At 42.6% G+C, this 26094-nt stretch overlaps 1 protein-coding gene and 1 long non-coding RNA gene across 3 annotated transcripts in view; one reads left to right on the forward strand and one right to left on the reverse strand.

The window, feature by feature from the left end:
• Positions 1–7523: 7523 nt before the first annotated feature.
• On the reverse strand, positions 7524–11060 carry LOC146544145 (uncharacterized). 2 transcript variants are annotated; one of them, XR_014883970.1, is made up of 3 exons: positions 10608–11060; positions 9178–9769; positions 7524–8939 (listed from the first exon to the last, which is right to left on the reverse strand). It is a non-coding gene; the product is annotated as an uncharacterized LOC146544145 (long non-coding RNA). The 2 variants fall into 2 exon arrangements; XR_014883969.1 differs by having other exon boundaries at positions 7525–9255; positions 9407–9769; positions 10608–11044.
• The window catches only part of CMTM8 (CKLF like MARVEL transmembrane domain containing 8), a 41064-nt gene continuing 25304 nt past the window's right edge, over positions 10335–26094 (forward strand). Inside the window, exon 1 of the mRNA XM_003207206.5 lies at positions 10335–10688. Coding sequence (XP_003207254.3) covers positions 10524–10688 — 165 coding nt within the window. The 5' untranslated portion in view covers positions 10335–10523. The remainder of the gene's footprint in view (positions 10689–26094) is intronic.

Consider the following 26094-nt stretch of genomic DNA (forward strand, 5'->3'; position numbering starts at 1 on the left):
GGTGATCTGTGAGCTGCAAGCTCCTTAGGGTAAAGACCCCCATTTTTTTCTCACACACGCTGCATTTAACAGGTGAAAAGTAATCAGAAGTGTTGTTTGCCTTTCCATCAGTTTGTGATTTTCTCAAAACAAAATTAAGAGGGATTAAGTCTGATGAAGCAGTCAGAGACAGGCTCTCAAAACAAAGCTCCTGAAAGTTCTTTCCTGAAATTCTGAGGAAATCTTCTTCCCTCTGTTCAGAACTAGAAGTGGAAGCCCCAGGGAAAACAAGGTACGTGTAGCTCCAGCTATTAAGATCTTTATACGTAACAATCAAGTGAGCTGTGGCCTGATGTCACCAGAGATTGAAGTCAAAGGATATAAATTGTGAAGAATGCTCCTGATGTATTTTTGTCTGTCTAAAACAGGTCCTGACCCACAAGTTGAGCTTGTGGGCTGGCAATGTTGCTGGTTCCTTCACCTGGGAATGTGCGCTATGTGCAAGCTCTCTTCTAGCACAAAGCCAGCATAACTGGTTTTCTCATTGCTTTTGTCATCAATTCAAAAGTGAAAAGTTAGAGAACTTGGTTCTGTGATTTGTAAATTGTCACATATTATGGTTGGGGACATGGAAAACACTCGGTGAGCCGAACGCATTTAGATAGAATGTGTCAGATCAGTGCAGGAGCTGAGTGAGGGGATCATTGGAGGAGTCGGCCTAAACATCTCTGCTTTTCTAATGACGAGACAGGATTAGGTCCAGAGTGGATGGACAGGTGGATTTTAGGAAACAGAGTGGAAAACTAGTGAAGTGTAGCTCCAGATACCTTGTTTTTATCACTAACTTGGACTAGATTGATTTAGAACTCATACCAAATGGGAATTCTGTAGCAGGTAGTCAGATGAGTTCCTCATCAACACATCACTAAAACCGACATGGTTGTGTAAGTTATAGGGGATAAGTATTGAACCTGAACTGTTCAAGGGAGGCTGCTTGAGTTAGGATTGACGCCTTTCCTCTGAGCTGTTAAAGAGAGGTTCCTGGGATTGTTGACAGTGCTGAACACATCCTAAAGGACAGGTGAATTTGTTTCCCAGGATTGCTTGCTGTCTAAATATCTCTGTGTATCAAGTACACTTTTGTAAAGAATGGAGATGTGCACATGCACAGACAGCAATTGAACAGGGAAAATTGCCAATTGATTTCAGTTCTGAAGTATTACAGTGCTAACATAAGATTTATCTCTATTATGTGCAGTATTCTTGGGCTCAATTCGTCACACGTCTTTGTTTAGCTAGGCAGAGTTTTGGAAATATTATATTGATTTCAAAAGTATTATCTGGCTTGAGATGATTAGTAAAATATATAGAAATCCAGTAAGCAAATCTCTAAGAATAGCTCTTTTTCATGTGCTGTTCTTCCTAATATGGATTTGGAATGTTTGAGATGGTGGTAGTGTTTGGGGTTGGCAAGCTCTGTATATTCAGTACTGCCTTTGAGCAAACACAGCCCAGTCCCTCTGCATTAGTCCAGAATCTTCAGCGGGTTATAATGCTTAATGGTTTTTTCTAGCACAGCTTATATCAGGAGACTCACCACCAATGTAAATACAGGGTAAGGACTGCTTCTCAATGTAGCACTAATGGAGAAAGTACACCTCTCTGCTGCTTGTCTTACGGCTCTTGCTTGCAAAAAGTTATTTTCAATCACATTAATTCTACTTATGAAATACTGTGATCTAACAGTGTCTTTTTCCAGGCAGGGGCACACACAGGGCAAGTATTTGGGAGATACGTAGTCCTTCAAGTCCTGCCTCTTTATCACTTCCCAAAATTTGGAAGTGGGCTTGAACCGCATCACTTGTGCTGCACACAAGTTGCACTGTAGGCCTGCTGCCCCTCATTCTCCCTTCCTGGAGAGGCAGCTGTGCATGCTTGCAGCTCCCACTGAGCTCTTACAAGAAGACATAACCACATACTTAGCACAGATGCCTTTACCAGCAGCTTTTTTTTTCCCTTTCCTGTGCGTCTTTCTTTTTGTTGATTGCCTTACATTCAGTTGCTTTACTGATGGGGTTACTTTGAAAGCTGGAGGATTTCAATTATAAGTAATTTTCTTAAATTCCTCTTATTTTTACTTGATAGAATATTCCAGTGTTGTACCTTGTTATTTATGAAGGTAATTTATTAAATCCTGTATTTTAGCACTGATAAATTTGTGTAATTGTGTAACCCCTATTTCTCTTATTGCTGAATTATATGGAGAAACCTTGCAGTAATGAATTTGTACAGTCCATAGAAGTAGGCTTCTAGAACAAGAAGGATGATTGCCTGCAAGAAATAACCTCAAACTTCATCAAAGCAATATCTGGTTTGAATATATCCTTGCTAACTGATGTTTTTCCTTGTACTGCCAGCTTGAACAATGAATCACAAAAATATGATCTCCCTGATTAGTACTTCACTGTAATTGTAATCATAACATCATTTAAACAGGTGTAGCACAGAAGTCTGATGCATGACCTTCATTTCCACAAACCAATACTGCTTGGTTCTCTGATTGAATCCTTCTGAGGAAGGCAAATAAAAAAAATGTTTGAGTGGCATATCAACCACACTGCTTTTGTAAGATGATATATTTGATGTATTTAGTGAGGGGCTGGGGAGGGGGGGAGGGAGGGGGCTTTTTTTTTTTTTTTAGTACTTGTCCAGGTCTAAGAGACAATCCTTTAACTATACAGATGTGTGTTTACACTGTCTTCATCCTTCTGCAAAGTATTTTTACCTCTTGGTTAATTCCTGAACAGGAAAAATGGAGGAGTACGAAAAGATCTGAAGTTGATGTAAATGTTAAGAAAACTTTGTAACTGACAACAGCCTCTCAGTAGAAAAAGGCTGCTTGGAGTAAATTGACCTTATAAATACCCCCGCCGCAGCAAATATTTACAGCAGAAGCTGAACCTTCTTGAATGTGAACGTCATCCAACCTCAAAGTTACAGTAAACCAAGCTTCTTAACTGTGATGCTTATGGGGATGGTTATGTTATACCAAATCTCCTGTCAGAATTGTCTCATAGTTCAAGCTAAGTCAGACATTCATGAATATATGGTGGGTTTAATTCACCTTGATATTAGTAATTAGAGCCACGTCCATCTCAGAGTATCCAAATCTAATAGCACAATCCACAGAGCTATGCCAACTTGCATTAAATTCACATTCAAATACCTAGGTAATGAGGTTGCCTTCAATAGAAAGGCTGTATTTTAGCTATAATATGAGCATTTAGTAAAATCCTTCTTGGTATGTTTTTCATGCTTCAGAGAGCTTAGATAGTCTAACTCCTATCAGCTCTTCTCTTCCTAAAATCCCCAAATGAAAACCTTTTCTTCTGAAATTCTGTTTTCTCTCGCTGATCTAGCAAAGAGGCATTATCCATGCTCAGTAGCTGGTTAGTAGGGTGATAAATGACTTGACAGGATAAGCTTTCTCAAGACATGTCATAAATGGGATAAGCCTTTGTTCTGAGGAAATTCCAGTCCCTCCAAAACACAGCCTGTCTCCCATCCCCTGACTGCTCTGTAGGCTGGCGCAGTGCACCATTCTTACACAGTCCAAAGCCTGCCGTTTTCAAAGCAGACTAAGTGAATTAAGAAATTTAACAAAATCCATCTTCTGATTCCTTTAAAAATCCCAGCAGGTTTTGCTACAGAACACGCTCTTTTCCCCAAAAATATATGCAGTTTTAACAGAAAAATCATTCTCTTCTATTTATCTCCTGTTTCTCTGGCTTCCTATTTCTCCTGCAATAGCTGCTTTCAGGAATCTAGAATAGAAGCACATGCAAAGTGTCTTGCATCACTGCACTTATTTTTTCATGAACTGGCACAAGACTTAGCCAGTATGAGCAGCTTTGCATGCTGCTTTTGTGCATATCTGCAACGCTAATGCTTTGAAAACATCCGATAATGATTTATAGTCATGAGAAGTGTTCTATATATTCTAAAAGTACACGCATCTCTGCGTCCTTTGAGTTAAACTTAACTCTGTTTTGTGCTACAGATATTTGTTTCTTTGGGTTTGTTTTGTTTTTGTTTTTGTTTCTATTTGTTCTGTTTTGTTTCAGATCTGAGTCTGTTCTATGGATCACTTTGTGATAATAATAACAGGGTCACTTTGTTCTTTGTGTTCACAGAAGTATTTTGACACTGGTCTTCTGGCAGGGGCTGATTTGAAAATACTGATACCATATCTCTCAGTCATTTGAGATTTCAGATCATTCTGTGGTAAAATTTTGTTCTTTTAATGAATAGAAGTTAAATATCTTTATCCCACAGAGAATGGCTGTGCAAACCAGTGTGAAGAGTTGTGCAGGACTGTCAAACATCTGCCTGCACTTCTCTGCCTTCTCCTTCCACTGCTGCATTCTCCAGGATGTAGGTCAACCTCCTGCCAGGCATTCTCCTCTCCATCACTTCAGCCCCCTGTGCCTCGGCAGTTAGACTGTTAACCTCTCCCCAGCCAGCTGCCACTTTTCTCAGTAGATCCTTCAGCCGCAAAACAGAAGCGACTGCAACAAAAACACTCCTGTTGTTCCTCTTCCCTGCCCAATTTCTTCTGACTTAACCCTAACCCTCAAACTTTGAAGAGCTGATCTTTATACAAGCACCATCCTTACTGAGAAGGGCCCATAGATGTCTTTAGTGAAAAAGCTGTACTGTAGTACACTAGTCCTTGTTTCGACTGTAGAAGTACAGAATTGTAGAATCATTAAGGTCAGAAAAGACCTCTACAATCATCTAGTCCAACCACCAACCCACCCCACCATGCCCACTGACCACGTCCCTCAGTGCCACATCCACATGGTTCTTCAACGCCTCCAGGGATGGTGACTGCACCACCTCCCTGGGCAGCCTGTGCCACTGCCTCACTGCTCTTCCTGAGAAGAAATTCTTCCTCATATCCAACCTGATAAGTGTTTAAATGGTAGCAGTAATCTTTACACAGCACTTCATGCTAGTGTGGAACAGCTGAAAGAAAAGATCACCCTTGACAGTTGTCAATTCCCTGTTTGTTTTCAGGTAATTAATGAAAGGCTGAACAGTTCCACTGTGATTTCTCATAGCCTCATCCATGACTAGGAACAGCATTTACTGTCTCCTAGCTTCTGGCATTGGTTTGCTTGCAGGTTTTATTAATGTTTAGTTCTCTTGCTTTGCTGTGATCAGTACAAAATCTAGAAATGCCTGAGACCTAAAATACATGACCTATTATGCTAAATTGTTAAGAGGTGAATGGAGCTTGCTCTGTATGTATGTACACATAGAGGAGACATCCAGCAACTGGCAAGTACAGCATCACCAGATAACATGGCTGGAAACTGAAGCTGGACAAATCCAGACTGAAAATAAAGCATTTTAAAAGTCTACTTCAGGATGGTGACCCCATGGAGAACATTCATGAATGAGCCTCAGGGACAGCCTGTCTGAACATTCTTAGGGAACGAAAAGCTCCTTCCTTGCATAAGATGATACAGGACACTTGAGTATCCAAGTGACTTGTGATCTGCAGGTGTGAGAAGGCCAGCAGCTGTGCTCAGAGCTGTGCTTGCATGCTTGCTATAGGACAGCTGAAGACAACTGAGAAGCAGCACTTGAAATGCAGTATAAACAATACAACAACAACATCCAATCTGAGATTTGTACATAGACTTCACACTTCTATCTCTCCCCTTAACTGAGTAAGTGCACCCTCTGCCCTGAAGTTAAGTGTATGTGTGTGGCATGCAGGATCTGCGAAGTGCAAATCTGCTCTGGAGGAAGTAATAACTTTTCCTCAACACACTATTTAAGGTACAGTTGCATTTGGGAAGAATTCTTAGATTCCCAGAAGAGATGGGACAGCTGATGAAAGCCTAATGCATAGAAAACACATGATTTATGTATTTTGTGACTTCTTAGCACAATCTCTGTCAATGAACAGTTTACTTAGAGTCATGGTAATGTGTTTCAAAAATGGAAAAAAATTGAATAGTCAGTATGTTACTGTTTATAGCATGGACTTAATTCTCTGTTCACGTGTAATAAGACAGCTTTTTGACCGGTAAAATGCCTGTGTGTCTGCAGTCCTGTCTGTTCATGTAATGCAGGTAAACTTCATGTGTTGAAAGAAATAACTGAAAGAAAAGGCACATGGAATGTAAACAGCCAATTTTGTATTTTCCTGCCTTTGGGCAGTAACATTTGTATCTGGTGATGAAATCCAATGCGCTCTTATTACTCAATTGATGGACTTTGTGTTACTATTGATCATAGGTTCTAGAATTTTGGGGTGTCTGAGCAGCAGAGCCAAACAAATACTGTGTTCAGTAACCTCACGTACAAACACAGATCCTTCTATGGATTTGAAGAGCAAGAGTCATTTTGAAACATTCACTCTTTCTTGCAGCAATCTTAGAAGAGCCAGGTATCTTGATATTAAAAGCCAGTTTTACTCTACTAAATGCTGGTTCGTGCAGAGTCATCTGTCTTGACTGATCACCAGGCATGTTTATAGTTTATCTCACTACTGAAGTCAAAGTCAAGTATTTCTGGTTTGGGCTAGTGTAAATCAGATTTTTTGTAGAGCTAGATAAGCTGTCAAGGAGTCATGTATGTTATTAATTATTTACTCTAAATATACAGCTCAGAGCCTATACATTGCTGGTTCCAAAAAGCCATTAGGAAATATTCCAAGCATAGTTTTAACACTTGATTTATTGCTTACTGGAAATATCCTCAGATGAGCACAGTCGGATGTCTAAGGTGAAAATATTTGGCCTGGACATCCGACACTATTCCTATTCCTATTCCTCACATCTAGCCTAGGTTCCATAGCAAATACAATTCCTTTTTTGTTCTCTTTAGAATAAACTTACTTATTTTTCTTAGATCACTTCTATGTTTTAAAAAACATAACTTTTTGTTGCTGACTGAAATGTCCTGATGACTAATGAAAAGTTTCAGTCACCTTTCCTTTATCTGTTCACTTGTTTTGCTTAGCTAACTTTGACATTTGGAAGTTCTGAGATTTGGGAGGGGTGAAGGGAAGTTGTATTTCAAAACCAGAAAAACAGTTCAGGAAATTCCAGTCATCTCTGCTCCTTGGTCGTGTGAATATACTTTAATGAGCACTTCCAGTTGGCCACGCTGCTAATACGGTAGTTCTGGAGAGCTCAGTCAGAAATCTCAAAAATGTTGATTCCTCAGGATTTGAGACCCAAACCAGCTTAAGTGGAAGAATCTGTTAATTAGATATCAGGACATTTCAGCAATAATTCCTTTACTTAGAAACATTATAATACTTTTATCAGCTCTTTTACTAAAACAATTAAACAGAAAAGCTTCAACACCTTGAGAATTTTTTTTCTAATCACAGTTTACTTTGTGAGGAGGTACAGGAGTTGACAAACAAAGGTAAGAATCCTGACTGATGTTTGAAAGGCTCACTAATCCTTCCCTTGAAAGGCTCATTTAAAATACAGAAAATGGCCTACCTTCTTCTCTCTTGGTGGTTTTGTAATGAAAGGTTGATTGTTCAAGCGGCAGCATTCAATTATTTTGCTTCTGATGCTATCTATGTGTAAAAAAATCTAGCTAAGCTCAGATGCTCCCTGCAGGTTTTTCAGTTGGAGCCTTCAGTGCAAGATGCAAAACAAAAAGCAAGAATTTCAAAGTTAGCATTCTAAGTGTAGTGGGTTATGCTTTTAAGTTAAAGGGTGACATTTGCTTCCAGAAATATGAGCAATTTGGAAAAGCTGCTGCAGCATTTTCCATTTTTTCTTAGTGAAATTCATTTGTTGATTATGTTTGCTGGAGAAAATTTTGCTAATTAGGGAAGTCAGAGTAGTAGCTAGAGCTCAGAGAAGTTGCCCAGCAATGTAGCCATCCACTTCTTGTTGAATTAGTTCCAATATTTGACATCCTCAGCAGATATTAAAAACATATGCTATATTAATAGTTTTAATACAGTTGAAACAAAATAAATCTCTCTCTACGTCTGTGTTTTTTTCCCTGAGGACCTGGGATGCTCAAATGGTTTACGTAGGGGCCAAATGCAAAGGCGTGTATTGGTCTGATGTTTAATGGCCAAAAAAGCAAACTGCACTGACCTCCAGAAGTGTAGTGAGCAAAATACACAGTTTTAGCAGTATGTATCAAAGTTAAGCCCACTAAATAGATGCCCTGTAAACACGGCAAGAATATACATACAGTGGGAAATAAATCAGCTCTCAAAGTGGTAGTGATGAGAGTGACTCAAACCATTTTGAAATTTGTGTGGATTACTGCGTCGCTACTGATAGGAATTTTACCCCCACATTTACTCACTTGTGGATGGGAAAGTTTGAAAGTGATTCAGTGCTTTTAACAATGGATCCACGCTCACAGCAACAGGGGCATCTCACAGTGGCTCTAGCACGGGAGGGAAGCTTGGCAGCGCTAAACAATCAGCACACTTTTTATTTGCAAGCCAGCTGAAGCTGGTCTCTACACAAACCAATGCACAGTCTTCCTTACCATCTCAGCTCTTATTTTTAAAAGGAGTAAAACAGGAATGCAGCCATACAAAAACACTGGTAACTCCACACACACACACACACACACACACACACAAAGAAGATAGTAAAAAGTGTGAAATCGTTTATTTATGATTGAGATGCTGTGTTAAATGTTATGAGATGTTAAGTGTGGTCTACTTTTTTTTTTTTCCTCACACAGTGTATCTGTATATCATACCCCATTGAATAACCGGCATCATTCTGATGACCCGCAGCTCATGTTTGCAAAACGCTGCCACATTTTTTCTGCCAACTCAAAGCGAAGTCACCCGTGCCTTTGAGTATGCATGCAGAGGCTCCACTGATCCCGAGCCAAGGCACACCTTCAAAGCACCCCCGTCGAGCCTGTGTTGTGACACACTTACACTGTAAGAGAGGCACAATCAAGTATAAGCAGCAGTTCCTTTGGATAATTCACATTTCCCGTACTGCTGGGAGAAACTGCATCCTCCTTCTCCCTCTCCAGCTCGTTTAGTCCCCTGCTGAAAGGTAACACTGCAAGCCCATCCTTTGTTAGCCAGCGGGAGAGCAGCAGTAAACAATTCGAGGACAATAGCCACCAGACATATGGAAAACACTTCAGTTTTACTGAGTTGCCACTTACAAATGCTTCACTAATGAGAATTCCTGAACGCTGAAGGAAGCTATCACCTGCTGGCTCCTTCTTGAAACACTGTGCTTTCTGTGGAATGGAAAGTTGCTTTAGAAGCTCTTAAATGATCCACATTTTTATTTTTATTTTTAAAGGGGACACTTAAGGCTAGACTGGAAAGTACAAACAAACACAGGTCAGGGAACAGCTCAGCACTGTCAGGTAGTAGTTTAATAATGACCTCATACTTTCCATTTCCAGTGTCCTTCAGTGTTTGCCTTTCACAATGCCTTCTACACCACAGAGTCTCCGGATTGTTTGGGAGATGCCAGCTAAATCCCCAGTTTCAGCTCTCAGGAGGCTGCTGCACCTTCCAGGCTCTGGTGTCTGCCTGTGGCCTCTCTGTGGTGGTCGCACTCCCATAGACCACCTGCAGCAACCCATGTTCCTAGGATGTCTCCATCGATGCTGGCCGCGGGTGACAGCGTAGATGGACAGTGCTGGGAATGGGCCTACCAAATGGTGCTGACCAACCATGGGATTCCACAGAGCGTTCCTCAGCTGCTCTGGAGGAAAGCCCAACACCTCTGTGTGCATAAAGAGCCTGCAATCAGAAGGCAGTTCCAGATCAATCATAGGATTACAGAATCATTAAGGCTGGAAAAGAGCACTAAGATCACCTAGTCCAACCATAAGCCCATGCCTGTGACTGCTCACAGACCACGTCCCTCAGTGCCACATCCACACGGCTCTTCAGCACCTCCAGGGACAGTGACTGCACTCACTCTCTCTCATCCCATCACTGTTACGTGGGAGAAGAAGCCGACCCCCACTCACCACAGCCTCCTTTCAGGCAGCTGTAGAGAGCGATCAGGTCTCCCCTGAGCCTTTTTTCTCCAGACTGATCAATCCCAGCTCCCTCAGCCGCTCCCCATCAGACTTGTGCTCCATACCCCTCAGCTTTGTTGCCCATCTCTGGACACACTCCAGGGCCTCGATGTCCTTCTGGCAATGCGGGCCCAAAACTGAACACAGCATTCGAAGCGCGGCCTCAGCAGTGCATAGCACAGAGGGATGATCACCTCCCTGCTCCTGCTGGCTGCCCTATTTGGCCGCACGCAGCCCTTCCTCGCGCTGGGCTCCCCCTCCCCACTCAGCCCGGCCCGCACATCCCACACGGCCTGTCCCGAGACGCTGCACCCCCCGGGCCCGCCTCTCCCCCCCACGGCGCCGGTGCCGCACAAAGCGGGGCGGCGGCGGAGCCTTTCCCGCCGCCCGTGAGGCGGCCGCCCTCGCCGCTGCCCCCGCCCCGCCGCTGGGCTCGAGGCCGGCCGGGAGGCGCGGGGCAGCCCCGAAGCATGGAGCCGCCGCCGCCTCTGGAGCAGCCGTCGCGCCCGCGCTCCCACACGGTGACCACCACCAGCAGCTCCTTCACCGCCAACCTGTCGGCCAGCTCCAGCACCCTCGCCTACGACAGGGAGTTCCTGCGGACCCCGCCCGGGCTCCTCATGGTGGCCGAGATAGTGAGTGCGGCGGGGCGGGGGGGGCACGGTAGCTCCGGATCGTCGCTGAAAGAAGTTCTGCCTTAGTTTAAACCAGTTTTTCGCCTGAAAAATGCCTCAGCGGGTGACCAAGCTCTGCAGGGCTCTGCAGGTCAGGTGGCACCGAGTTAGCGCCGGCCGCAGCCCGCGGTCCAGTCAGCCGTCGTAGCGGGGACGGTTCGGGCTGCAGAGCGACTTCTGGAGGCGCTTCTGAACTCCGTAGGCTGCGTGTGCTTCACTGCGCACCGATAGCCAGTCACACGGCTTCTCTCCGTTTTGTAGTCAGTAACATTTCCCTGCGCTCCCAGTGATTAGATAGCTACGTGTGCCGGGAAGGATGGGAGCCCCGTGGGTTTGTTAGTGATTCTGTTTTTTGCAGGGCTTGGTGAGATGCAAGCAGGCACGTGCTGAGGCTCAGTTGTGCACCATGGTGGCAGGTGGCACGGGGTGCCCACCTCGGTGTTAAGCAGCAGGCACACGGCATCTCTGAGCCTGCTCATCTGCACTGCTAGTAATTAAGGAGCTTAAAGGGCTTGTTGCCCTGGCCAGTTTTCTTTGAATTTCCCTGTGTTGCTTTTGCTTTGATGGTGGTGGAAATACTGCATACTAAACCAGGTTCGTTTCCATTTGGAAACATTGTGCTTCAGTCGTGCTTGTGGCACAACTCCTGCTTGCTACCTTTCCAGTAAAATAACCCAGTGAATCCTCAGGTGTCTGGCTGTAGGCAGGTTTCCAGGGTTAGATGTAGGGGAGGCTTTGCAGTGTGGGACATCTGTGAATAAAGGTCTTAGTTGTGGAAAGAAAAGCATCTTTTCCATTCTTTTTCAGTTACCAATTTACAACAGAATTCTGAACTTTTCTTGTACATCCAAACTCTAAGAGTTGTCCAGGGCATTCCCCACTGGAACCTGGCTGTGAGAATGTCGGCTGTGGATGAAGCTCCATGTTCATGTGGATGAAGCTCCATGGCCATGGATAGGTTCCTACTGACTGACCCTTAATGTGTGCTTTCCCATTTGGGATGACAGATGATAATACTTGTGTGGCTTTCCTTTCCAAACAAAGCATTGATGGTTTTCTGGGTGACTTTGTTTCCTTCACACATCCCTGACTTGTAGAATAATTACAGGATGATTCTTCATCCAGCATGTTGAGGTGTTTGAGTTCTTTAAACATTGACACTTAGAGCCAAGTTTGGTCTAAATTTCAGAAGTACCTCAGGGAAAACATGTTTGACAGCTTTGAGAAGAACTCAAAGCTACCTGACCCTGTAGGCCAACAAAGAGTTGTGTTTCCACTCACATGCTTTTACTGATCAACAGAGTGGAGATGTGTGGTCCCTGCTGGCTCAGGGGAGCCGATGGAAGTCTCTTAGGTAGATAAACTTATCCAGGTTTGTGATGGACTGTTTGAGAGAAAGGAGGACAATTCTGATAGCAGATTAATAGCATTAAGGCAAGCCTACAGAAGTACTGAAAGATAGCATCCACAAGGAAATTCCAATGATTCTCAGCTTAACTGATAATTTTAGCCCCATTTATTTTAAAGGAGGTGGAGATGCTGTTCTGTGAAATGAAGGACAAATATACTAGTAAATACTTTTAGATGGAATTAACTGAAGCTATTAAAATCAAATGATTTTATTTGAGTGTTCATATATGTGCATGTGTGTATTAGACACTGGGCTTTGGCCAAACCATTTCCACTAGTTCTGTATGATTTTTTTTCTGAGAGAAAGTGTGCTTTAGCAGAGCATGTCTAGCTTCATATAAGATCTGGATTTCAAGTTGGCACCGAATCCATCAGTTCCTGCCTGTTCTGATCATCCAGTGTGTCTCAAAGCGTTGTCTTGCCTGCAAAGATTGGCTGCTCAGGGTGTTTCTGACCTTCAGTACTGATCCCCCTAACTGTCAGCACTGTCCTTCGCTAAAAAGTTGCAAAGCTGTAAATAGGACGGGCTTGTATCTGTGTCTATTTCACCTTGGGAGTTCTCAACCTGACGGATTGCTTTCAGTCTGCGTGCCATGCTCTGAGTTGCAGCAGCTGTGTAGGCGCCTACATAGCTGTGCTTCTGTTGCCCTGCTCTGAGACACCAGCTTGGTGGGCAGGGAACGGGGATGCTTCTGGAAGCAGCTTTCATTGCTCACCCACTCATCAGCTAGACACCATGTTTGTTAGGATGCTGTGTTAAAGCTAAGCCAAAGGCTTGAAGCAGGAGCACTGAAGAGTTAGTACTGCATGTTTGATTACTGCCACTGTCAATCAGCAATGTGCACATTGAAGTTTGTGGCTGCTGGTTTTGAAACAAGAGCTCTCTTTGTGTAGATAAAGGGCAAATCTCTGTTATTCTTCTCCTCTCCAGCGTGGGTGCTGTGAAGATGAGTAATGGCTGTGTGCATTTCCAGGTGGGCTGGTGACCAGATATGGTACATTCAGATTTACCAGCTCCTAGGAGGATGTTATTTGCCGTGCTGTAAAACACACATCTGCCATTAGCTCGACCTGCTGCTTCCAATTGCTTCAAGATAGTTGGCCTTATAAAGACAGATGGGTAAGGTATTATCTGTCTTTATGTAACTGCTTTAAAGCGAGCATAAAGCTGGGGTGAGGTTGGCTGTGCACACTGAGCAGTGATGGAGCTGTGTATCCACACCTGGTTCAGCCTCATGCTGTGATGCCTTTGGGTCTGGAACTGCACATCCAGTGAGTGAGCACAGAGCTGTGGCTGGAGGTGTCGGCTGTAAATTACCAGGTGATGGCAGATATCCATTGCCTTCTATGCGGCCAGAGGGCGTGCAAGGCTTCCTGCTGTTTGCTAGGGAAAGAACTGGGGTTGGTTTATAATACAGCTGGATTTCTAAGAGAGGCCTTTTTGAGAACTGGTGTAAAATGCAACTTTGGTGTGTGGAAGTTTATCCAAATGAGTTTAACACAGAAGTCATGATGTGTGATGAGCGAGGCAGTGGCTCCTGACTCAGGAGATCTGTATTTGCTGCCCTCAGTGCACTGGGTGGTTGTTGGCAGCGGAAGGAATTTCTCTGCATCACGGTGACTTCGGCAGTCAATCGCCTGAGTTAATGCTGCAGTAAAAGTGCATCCTGCAGAAGGTGGCAGGTACTGATTCCCATAGCATGCTCCCTAAAAAGGAGCATTTAGATTTTCAAAAGAACAAGTATAGTAATTTCCAGAGATGTCTTTTGAGTGTTTCTTTTCCATATAGTGATGGCTCAGAAAGACTATTTGTGGGAACTTTATGGCTCTGATAAATGGTGGCAAGCAATACCTCCTAGCTTTCAATCAGTTCCTCAAGTCAAGCATTATGGGTCACTTTGCAGAAGTGGAGTTTTTGTGGTTGCCGTGGATGTGGTTACAAAGGTATTTACTTTCCAGCACAATGACATTGATTTCTTCAGACTGTTGCCTCACACCAGTGTGTTGCTAGATGCAGATTCTCTCTTAAAACTTGCCCCAGTCATTCTAAGGCTCGTGATGGCTATTTGTCCCTAACAAAACCAAATATTACCTAGCTGGAAAAGGTCTGGGAGGTTGTTATGCTGCAGCTGCAAGCGAAAGCTTGTGATGGTGTAATTTTGAGTAAATTGTAATTACAGTCATGTTTCCTTATACTGTACAGATTAATGCTATATATATTACTCTTCGTGTGAAATGCCCAGGATGCAATAGGTGCTTGAAATAGAAGCTTGAGAGGTGCTTATTTGTGTTATTGGCACCACATAAAATTGTGCTTCACATTTACATTTCTGGAGAATAAAAATAATTTTGATGACTCTTTCTTTATTCTTCAAATGAACCTTTGGAGGCATAATTCAGGCAGGAAATCTTGTTTATTCCAGTGCAATGGTGAGCCTGGAAATGTTAAATAGATACTGTCAAATTTGAAACGTAGAAGTTACCAAAAGCAGAACCTGTCGTTTCCAAATGTCTATTCTTTTTCCCCTTTAGTGGAAGCCCAAGTAGAAGTAGAAGTAGAACCCTTTAATGGGTTTTCAGGTTTTGAATTGTTAGCAATGAAATCATAGAAATGTTAAGAAAAACAGTGGGAACATGTACTGTAGAAAACTTAAAAGACATAAATTATACTTAGCTCTTAAAATTTGCCTTGTGTTTTGCTTTGTCTCTGCCTGCAGTTCAGAGCTTTTGTGTAGATGCCGTGCTCCTGCACCCCTGTTCTTGGAACAGCCTCAGAAACAGAGAGAGATTCCTGAAGCCCCTTCCCTCACCTGAGCAGCCCCAGCACTTTCTCTGGGATCATTGACAATAGAGATTTTTTTCCTTTTTGCAATAAAATTGTTACTGCAATCAAAACGTGTCTGCATGCAGGAAGGTGACAATGTTGAGGCATCTTCTGATGTGCTGAACAAGTGCTTTGCCTGAAAGAGGTGCACATAAGCATGGTCTTAAAATGATTCACTTTGAATTATTGAGGGAAAAAGCTACACTGTTCTCATCAATCACTTCATTCAGCAGCTTCATCTTTCTGCACATGAATAAGAAAACATACAGTACTAAGTCTAGGCTCTATCCTTTGTTCTTGATCAGGCAAAACTTTCACTGAAGTCAGGTATCAGTTCTTACTTTTTTCAGGTGCCATCATTCCATCACTAACCACTGTCATCCTTGGTGTCATGCATTCATACATCTGTGTGACTTCCATCTGCCTCCAGGATCATGTTGTTCACTTGAGTTCTGTTTCCTAGAGGCCTTTGATTTCCTGGACAAGGTCAAGGTGTTTCGTTGGGAGGAGAAAAATGTTTGGTGACACACAAGAAAACAGAAGCTTTGGAAATGTTGTCAAATGTGCTCCAAGTGCAGGTTGAGCAGTATGAAGTCTGGCATGGTAAGAGGGTGAAAATGCCTCCCAAATTGAATGCAGATATTTTACAAAAGGTCAAAAATGCAAAATATTCTCAATATCTCAAGGTTAAGGTGGAATATGTATGAAATGCCATTATCTCTTCACGAGAAGAATGCTTTAAAGACATACTTATGCATCAATTTTATTCTTGGGTAGATAGTGAATATAATACGATTCCTTCTCCCTCACTTCTGCCAAACTCTAGAAAACAATCCTTTTCCTCTGTACCTACAAAAATTCTTATGCAACCCAAAGGCAGTTTTGAATTATTATTATTATTTTTTTTTTTTTTTGGCCTTCTGTAGCTAAAATGCATAGTCCTCCCACTATTTCTAATGGCTACTTGGCCAGGAAAAAACCTGTTTTCCATGCCATGTATGACGGAGTGGTGCGTTTGCTGGTAACACTGTAAAAACACAAACAGAAAGGAGAAAGGCAAAAAGGTGAATGGGCTGGGGGTCAGAACCATAACAGACCCCCAGCTTTCTGACTGCTGGTCTTACCCATTAGCAACGTGCTTCATCCCCTGCAGCAGCAGCAGATGCCTTTCATTCCCAGCTCCAGGATGCAGGGAGCACTCCCACGTGTGCCTGGAGAACCGGAGCTGTGCAGTGTGATATTTCTGCACTTGTTGCTGTTCCCATTCCAGAAAAGTAGAGGACAGGAGCAGTAGAACTACTGCCCTTGGAGAGAGCATCAAGCCCTCTTTTCGAGGATCAACTCACAAACGAATTTTAGCGCCTGCCATATCTTTGGCAAGGCATTCTATTCAACCAGTTCCTGTGGAAGCTGCTAGCACTGATTCACCTGCTTCAGAAAGAACGGGAGCACTGAGTCACTGCTTTTTGTGGGAGCTGGGGCTGGCCAGAGGAAGGCTTGGAGCTAACCTTACATGAGTGAAATGGAAGAGCTGGAAGCCGGGTTCGTACTTCATTGAATCTGTCCTGAGCATGACTCCACTTTTACCGAGTTAGAACACAAGAATGAGTGTTCATACCCTTTGTTTTTGCACGGTACATGCGTGCAGATGATCCAGGTGCAACCACGAGTTTGCTGGGACAGAACCTCCAAAGCAAAACAAAAAGGGTTTCATCACACTGCTGTCATTAGAGCAAGGCTGTAACAGCAGCTTGTTCTGAGCAGCCACGGTGGTTGCGGTTCAATCTGAGATGCACTAAAATCAGACTTTGCGGAATGGAGATGAATTAAGTAAGCATGGTTATAATCAGCAGTTTGTTGTCACTGTCTTTGGATATATCATCATTTAGTTACAAAGAACAAATGTATTGAGAAATCCTCATTAGGGCTGGAAGGGGGCCATGTGGGGAAAGGCTCTTTGATCATCATCTCCAGTAATTGCTGTTTGTGTTTAGCTGATAGCCCAATGTGCACAAATTAAAAGGAAACCTGTAAAAACCTCTGCTTCATACCTGAAAACAAGACTGGTTTCTGTCATCAGCTTTAAATGTGCCTGCTTTATCCAGGCCTGCATTTAAATAGATTCAAGGTGACACTGTTCTGCACAGGCTCCATTCATTCAGCCTGGAAACAAGACAGCCACTAACGAGATCTTTTTTTTCCCCCTTTAATGTATGTGTAGTGATTACACATTAAAGAGTTCCTTCCACATGTATTTTAGCAGCCTCCTCTCTTTTCATTTGACAAGCACGCTATTCCCAAGGCTGCAACTCCTGCTGCAGATAAAGCTGACACAAGGCCGTGCAGTTTTGAAATATGAGGAGATATGGCAGAAACTTAAAAATGGAGATGTGGAGGATGTTTCTGGCAGGAGTTAAACACTGAGTGGCAGAGGGACAACCAGAAGAAGCCTCCATCAAAAGTTGAACCTCTACAATGTATCTTTAAAATGGCACTTAAGTGATAAAATCTGCCTTGGCTGTCTCCACTTGGAGACCCTTCAGAGCAACCTCTGACAGGATCAGGTGAGGGAGTGATGCTGTGGGTGGGTGAGTGCCTGCTACTGCTGATGTAGCTCACAAGGCATAAACTAATGCATGGTTGTCTTCTGCAGGCTCCGAACACGGCTACGATACATGCTGCTTTCATCAAGTCACAGTTACAGAGCAGGGAGGTTTTCCTGGGAGTGGACTAGGGTATTGTGTGTTCTTCACAGTGCTGGAGGAAGGCAGATGTGAGTAGGAAAAGGGATTACTCAATGAGAAAAGATGCTCTCTTGGCCAGTAGCTTCCATGGGAAATCTGAGTTTTATCTTTCGCCTGCAGTGCATTGTTCCTGTGAGATGCTTAGTTGAGCAAATAAGGTGGGATTTTCAGTATCCTCCCTTTTCTCCTTGTTTTCTGGGTCACTGACTTTGGGTCTAAGGTGCAAAAGAAATGATTATTTGCAGTCATAGCCAAGTCAGTAAGAGCTATGTTCAGAAGAAGCAAAGTGCAATGCTGCGTTAAGTACTGTGGGAAAAAAAGAAGCAGTTTTCCAGCAAAAATTTGGCAAGGAATGGATACTTTTGACTTTAATTTTAGTACAATCTCTTTAAAATTCTGAAGACAGCAATCCAGTCTGCTGCTGTATGCAGGTAGTGCTACAGAGGAGAGGAAAATCTGTGGTCCTGTAATTACAGACTGCAGCACCATATGTATTTACTAGGGATAGAATGAAGATGTGTGAAGAACTTTCTCTCTGGCACTGTTGCTTACTTAACAGAAAGATATTTTAACATATGGTTGTGCCTACCTCTGACTTGCTCACTCCTCTGCCTCTTTGTCCCTGTCATAATTTTATAATTATTTAAGGGTTTTCATTGTGGGTTTGTTTTTGTTTTTTTTTTTGGGAGGAAGGGAGGAATAAGGGTTTGGTTCTTTTATTCCTTCAAGCCTTCCTGCCCCACAGCTCTGGACAACTTGCTGAAGGTCTGCTTTGCAGGATCTCCATCAGGACAGCCTTTCCTTGGGCTTGGCACAGACCACATAGAATGTGCAGCTCCTTCCATAAGAATTGGGCAAAACAGAGTCTTATGGTAAGAGATGTGAGGCAGCTGAAAGAACAGGCTCTGCTCACTGTAAGACATCCATCATTAGTGGTTTCACAAAACTGTAGCTGGACAAAACTATGATAAAGTACTGTGGCATTTAAAAACAATATTGCAACATTAATACAATGATTTAGGAGATTATTGGTGAATTAATGTAGCGTGTTTGTTTCTTGCACTGCTGAAGGGGCTTTCTTTTAAGTAAACAGATGCTTTAGGCTGAACTAACTGTGAATGCTATGGGCATGGGGCAGATTGGACAGCCTGGGTTTTGGTCAGACCTACCACTATCTTCCAGAAAAGAAAGATTTTAGAAAAAGCTAAACAGTACTTTGGTATAAGAAATGGGTGAATACATGGAAAAGCATGTCTTTTCAAAGGATTTCTGTTGGAATTTCTGGTTTATATTTTGGAGCCTCACTGTGTGCATAAGCAGTGATCATTGAGATGCATGGAACAGTCACAACCGTTACGTCTCTTGTGGGTTGCCTGCTGGGCATTGCTAAGGTGTGGTGCTGTAAAAACAGTACATTATTAGTGTTATTTTTGTTTGTTTGTTTGTTTGTTTTTTGACCTAATGCATGTGAATTTGGCTATTTTCAGAGTCTAAATACCAAATAAAATTCCTACTGCTCAGGAAGGTAATTATAATTGAGAAATTACTATATTTAGTTTTGGAAAACCACAGTCCTTACTGTTTTAAGTAGATCTTATATTAATGGGACTTGTCTTTAAAAAAAGCAGCGTACAAGAGGAAAGCAGTGAGCCACTTGATGGGATTTCTTGTGGAGCAATTTCTGTTTGAATTGTGATCTCTGTGTAAATTGTATAAAACTAGTTTTAAAGATATGACACAAGCCTACACTACTATAGTTCAGTGATGAGTGAAATAGTGATAAGCAACTTTTCTTGTTACTAACCACATTTTGTCATTTGTTACAGTTGTTTGAAGATTTTTCCCTTTCTCTTCTCAGCAAAAATAAGGGTAGGAATGCAGAATAAGGTTTACAAACATTTTGCTCACATTTGGGATTTCTTTTTAGACTTTGACCATCGTGAAACATGACCAGACATTTGCACAAAGACCTTGACGTTCTCTTTGTGCAGTAACAGAGGACTGTCTAGCAAATGTTTGCCTAAAGTAAGCAAGTCAGGACAGTGTGTCCAGGGATGAGATGGGGAATCTTAAGAAGTATTTCGCCAGGTCAAGTTAAAATTAAACAGAGCACAGAGCAATAAATGAAACGGAATTCTCTGAGCTTGGTTACGTTCTGTTTTCACTGTCTTACTAAATGGAGGAGTTGAATGCTAGTTCCTAAAGGCCCCAAAACTATGCCTCCAGTCATTGTCATTTCAAAACTGTTTTCTCCTAATCTTATTTTTTTCAATATACCTCTTCAACTTAGGTCTCATGTACAACAAAATATCACGGAGAACTGTGTTTTGAAACACATGATTTTGACTTGTGCCGGCTGTTATTTCTCTATAATACAGACAATGCACACAAACAAGAAGATGATCCTGAGACATGGTGCAGAGAGAGTCAAGATGAGTTGATGGAAATCGAAACAGTTATTATGAAGAGAAGGCTATAAAGATTTGTTTTTGATACTATTAAAATCTGTTGTAAAATTCCTGTTGTCTTCAAACATCCCGACATCTCCATGCATGAAACACAAAGACCAGGGAAGCCTGGCTACAAGGAGGTTGCACAGCTCATCGGCACGCCTGTTGTTTGCTGAGCTTCTACAGATCAGCAGCTCCTTTCCTACTGTCATTTCCTACCCACTTGTTGCCTTTGGTGAGGGATCAGCTTTGTTCCTTCCGTTCAATGATGAAGAAAGAAGTGTTCCTGGGTTGTTGCTTTGGCCTCCACTGTAGATCAGTCTAATGAAGGAGACTGTCTTCCTCAAGGCTTTCCTCCCTGAGAGCTCTGTGTGCAGCATTTGGTGTCCAATTAAGTAGAGATTGGGAGGGGCTCAACTCTTTAGCCTTTGTTTGTTTGACCTATTGTACTGAAACTGACTTTGGGAAAATGAAAGGCTCAGTAAAATTGCTTCAAAGCAATGTCTTGCTGCAAGGTTGTTTACCCCTTCTGTGCATGCTTTTTTTTTTTTTTTTTGGCTTGAACAGAGCTGCTGATTGGTGGTAAAAGGGAAATTGTGCCAATTGTGCCTCAGACATGCCCTTTTGTAACTCACACGATTTCTTTAAAGCTGCCTGTGGCCATGAATGCTACAGATACAAGTGTCTTACTTCATGGTGAAGCATTAGTCATTTTGTTACATCCACATCACCTTCAGGATACTGATAAATCCTAGGCATCAAAGCTGCACAGTGTCACAGAAGTCAATCTAAACGTGTTCTTATCCAACAAATGAATGTGTCCCATGACTTTCCTGCCTCATCACTCGGTTATATCAGGCTGCATATGTGTTCTCCTGTATCAAAGGCAAATCACTTCACTTGCAGTGTTCTTTGTTTTCCCTTTGTGTGATCTAGCTAAGCTCTCAGCTATTGAAGTGCTTCAGTAGCCTAATTCTTTTCTGCTTGCAGTTCTGTTTGCTAGACCTGCGATTTGCCTGCTGCAGGAAGTTATAGGATGTGTCTCTGTGCACAGTTCAGTGGGCTGTTTTCACTGCGAGGATCTTAATGTGGGAATAGTTGGTAGCTTGAAGTAAGGGAATCTGTAAAGTACTTCTTTTTGTAGTCTACTGCTTTTTGAGCTTTCTAAAGAATTTTCCCTCTTTGGTTTAATTTTCTGCCTTTGACTTGAAACAACTGAAATTATGCTTTCTGGGGAAAATATACTAAATAGCTGTGACACCGCACACAGACCTTTTAAAGAAAATGCCAATATCAGTTTACTAGCTCCTGGCCTTCCCTTCCCCCTCAGTGGAAAAACAGGCACTTCTGAGTGGGAGGTAGATAGCTGAAATAATCACCAAAATGTTTTTGAACAAAGACTGGTAAGACCTCCTTATTGTATCTGCTCTATTGTAATCATCTGGATGAAAATACTGGACAGAAAGCTGTGGTCTGAATATGAGGCAAGGGAAAAGGGAAAGGTGTGGAAGTGAGTTAAGTAAATATCATTTAGTTGGTTATATATACTGGGGATGTTATAATTTAAACAAAACTACAGGAAAAGGCTCCGATTTTCCAGAAGAGCTACTTGGATGGGAGCAGAGCCTGCAACTAAAGCAAAGCTTCAGCCTGTAACCCCTCGGCTCCTTGGCTGTTGTTGCATTATGTTGAGCTCTCTCCCTTGTGTCGTGGTGTGCACACTGTATCATTTGCTGTTACTGAACTGCGGGTCAAATGCAGACAGCTCGCAGTGAAGTCGGTTGCTGCACTTTTGGGAATTGGCACCACCAGCTGCCTGCTGTTCATGGCTGCCTGCACCAGGACAGAGATGGACCCCACCCCTATGTCCCTGAACCACAGCAAGCTGTGATCTGATCTAGACTCCTCCACTGGTGGCTGGTAGTGTCCTTTCCTCACACAGTTTAGTCTGTGCTATGCATGGAGCCATGACTTAAGACGTGTGTCCAGCCATGTGTCCTGACCTTCTGCCTCAGCGCCTGTGATGGGTGAGGGTGAGTGGGTAAGGCAGGCTGGAGAGCAAGCATGCAGTGCTTGTATTTTGTTTAGATTTATTTGGGTCCTAGGATGAGGAGATTGGCTTGTCTTCTTTGGGACAAAATTCCAATCTGTGTTGGGAAGGTGAGCACTCTTTGCTGATATCTTTGGGAGTTGTACTGGTCTGCAGGCTAACAGCATGCTTGTCCAAAGGAAAGTGCTGTGCCTGCAGAGGAGCAAGAAGGGCAATGCAGAAGGAATACCTTTCCACTGTGACTTGAAATTGCTCAGGCATGGGTGTCCCACTAACTCAGGCATGTCCAACCCACAGCACAGCATGGCTGGCAATATGGCATGGCCGAGACCCATGCTATAAGGGGGGTGCCAATCTACAGATTGGCCCCAGGCATGCACCCATTAGTCAACGACAACCAAACCATAGTGCCCTATTAACCCTGTGCTGGCTGAAATCAGGGCACGAGGAGAGCAGTGCTGTGCAGAGCTGACTCAAGAGATGGCAGATAGTTGTGTGCATGGTGGTACGCTGGCTAGATACAGTGCTCTGAACAGTGAAAAACACGCAGTCGTTCTTTCTGTTTTGATGAAGGAATTTGAGAATAGATTTCAAGACTGTAAAAAAAAATTGTCAATTTATGTTTGTGACACTATTTTCAGTCCATGTAAATACATGACCTGGAAATTTTCAAATGGATTGTAGAGAGTTGCAATCAGATATTCAACTCAAAAATCCGATCATGTCTCTTTGCCAGTCTTTCATAATCCTTATTTTAACAGAGAAAAATATCCTTTGCTTTACAATCACACTTTATAGTCATCATTTTTTGGTAGCACGCACATTTGTGAGCAACTGTTTTCAAGGATGAAGCACAGGAAGAGAAAAATTTCATCAAAAATCTCCAAAGAACACCTTGAGAGCTTAATAAGAACTGCAGCCACTGCTGTTAAACCTGATTGATGTGTTAGTTTCACAAAAACATGTTCAAATATCCCACTGGATTTATGGTTTTGTTCCTCTCTTTATTAACGTTTTAAGAAAAATATTAGAAATTAAGGTGCTTTGTTATGTATATATGAGTAATATTGTGTATTTTATGAAGGCTGCTCTGAAAGTAATGCCTCCTATTTTATTACATTGGCCCAAGATGGCAGATGCAGATGTTGGTGGTACGGTAGTAGAGGTTGAACCTTCCCACCAGTATTCCATTACATCTTGTCGCGGTGTGACAGATGGCAGCAGAGGGGCAGTCAGACAGAATGGCGTCTGACATGGAAGTGTGTATGAAGTAAAAGGGTGGAATTGAATTCCTCCACGTGGAAAAAACGGTGCCCATTGACATTCATCAGCACCTGGCGAATGTTTGGTGAGAACCAAACGGTGGATGATGGCACAGTGAGGTGGTGGGTGGTGTGTGCCAGCAGTGGCAACAGTACGTCACCACCTCCTTCATTGGTGGTGAAAATGCATAACTGATGGTGGTGCCTACGCTGAAAAACAGTGTTTTGTAGATGAGAATTTGCTCTATTAAATAGTGCTGTTGTGCTGTGGTTTCTGTGGAAATAAATAAGAGATATTACTTTTGGAGCAACTTATGCAGCCCAAGACAATTCCTCTTCACTCAGTGTGGCCCAGGCAGGCCAAAAGTTTGGGGACTCATGAATTAATCCATGGGAACCCAAGTGGTTTGCAGATGTCTTGAAGTCTCTGTTGGAAAATATGATTTAGAGACAGAAATGGAGGTGAATATGCATAAAACTCAAGAGCTATTTGCTTTCTTGTGGGGAGAGTGAGGCATAAATGCCTACAGGGAGAGCAACAACCAAGAAGGACTCATTGTTCTTGACTGTTTCTTGATTATTCTGTTCATGTACTACAGGAGGAAAATTCAGAAGCTCCGACTCCAGGCTGGTAGCTCTGTCATGCAGAAAGTTTAAAAGTTCTCCGTGTCGTGCTGTTGGCTGCTGCTCACAGTTCAGTGTGCAGCCATGACCCAAACCAGTGATTTGTTTACCTTAGGTATGCTGAGCAGCAGTGTGCAGTAATTCATGAGCAGCTTTGTGTGCAGCTGTCACCCTTGAGGAGCAGCAACCTCTGTCAGAAAAGCAAAGCAGACACGTGAGGGGCATTAAATCATCTCTGGTCACTTATTTAAATCTGAATAAGCCAGAGTCTTCAGGCCATGAAGGTTTTTCTTCTTGATTGGAAACTTGCTTTCCTTGCACTAGAAAGCTGAGGTTTGCAGCCAGTTGTTTTGTTCTTTGTTTACACAAGGCCCATTGAAGCAGTTGGGGGAACATTACACCCTCGCTCACATGCAGGCATATATATATTTAATTTATTACTTTGGTAGTTTGAATTTCAAGTGTCAGGTATCCTGTGGAGCTTTTTTACTTTGTTCTCCAATGCTGCATACACCACTTGAGTATTTATCACAAGAAGCAGGCTCGTTCTGGGAAGCCCTTCAAGCTTGCAGGCTTTTTTCTGCAGAACCTAAAAAATTAGCTGATGGAGCAAGGTGACAAGGACTGATCCACAGTGTCTGTTTTCAAGTTTGTCCAATTAATTTTCTGCCTTTGGCATTAATATTTTCACTTGTTTAGAATAGCTCATCTTGAAGTTGCTTTTGCACCCCAAACTACTCTGTGAATATTAATTGTAGAATGATGATAATGGCTCCTAAATAGGACTTGTCTGAAAATTTTGTATTTTCCCTGTTCCTGATTCCTTCAAAGTAAACCCTTTCCTACTGCTACTGATAATAAAGAAAACACACACATGCATGAATTTACGATTATCTCTTCAATTGCATCTCATCAACTTATAAACACAGCTTTTAGTACAAAGATATTTAATTTATCAGCACCAACAGAGATGCAAGAAAAGGACATACCTGGAAAGTAACATTAGACAAATTCAGATTTGAAGTGAGGCTGAGGTTTTCAACAATTAGTGCCATTGGCAGTATGGCAGCTTACTTAGAGAGAAAATTGGATACTAGGAAAGATTTCTTCTGAGAAAGAGCAGTGAGGCAGTGGCACAGGCTGCCCAGGGAGGTGGTGCAGTCACCATCCCTGGAGGTGCTCAAGAACCGCGTGGATGTGGCACTGAGGGACGTGGTCAGTGGGCATGGGGGAAATGGGCTGATGCTTGGATTAGGAGATATGAGAGGGCTTCTCCAACCTTAATGATTCTGTGATACTATGATTTTATAAGACTAATCCTATCAAGTGCAATGTCTTCATTAAGGCATCTCTTTCCAAAGAGCATTCTGTGGGTTGAATTCTTTGTGCGGTGCCCACGTGGCCATAAAGGTCTGAATGTGAAGTATGTGAACGGAAATGCTTCCAGAAAGTCGTGTGCAAATATAAAATATATGTAAGCATGTTGTTCTTCTGTGTTATCACACTATATGCAAAATACATTCAAGAAGGAAAACAGTTTTCTCAGGTAAGAAAAAGGATTTTTCAGTGAGGTGCTTCTACAGTGTGTGATTTGGTCTTTGTAACGTCCTTAGTCCTTACCTAAGACATGGATAATGGTTCCTGGGGTTGGACATTTATATGCAGGTCTAGATATTGAAATAGTGAAGAAATACAGCAAATTTGTATGCAGACTCATTTTCATGTTTACAGTTGGTCAGGCAAGGGGGAACTGCTTCAATTTCTGGTGATTGGAGGACTTCTCACAGGGAGCTAAATTTCTTTTTTATAAAACCAATCTCTATGTGTCCAGCTGGAAATGAAAAAATATTTTCATTCTAAAAATAAAATTTAAAAAAAGCATTTAAGGTGTTACTGATCTTTGAGTAGAAATGGAATGCAGCAGTAGGCTTTCTTAGCAGATATTCTCTTTGTTTTTCCCATTGCACCATGTTACACACAGTCATAAAGCCTCATAACTATGA

This window comes from Meleagris gallopavo, chromosome 6 (assembly GCF_905368555.1).
Source record: "Meleagris gallopavo chromosome 6, MGAL_WU_HG_1.1, whole genome shotgun sequence".
Lineage (NCBI taxonomy): Eukaryota > Metazoa > Chordata > Aves > Galliformes > Phasianidae > Meleagris > Meleagris gallopavo.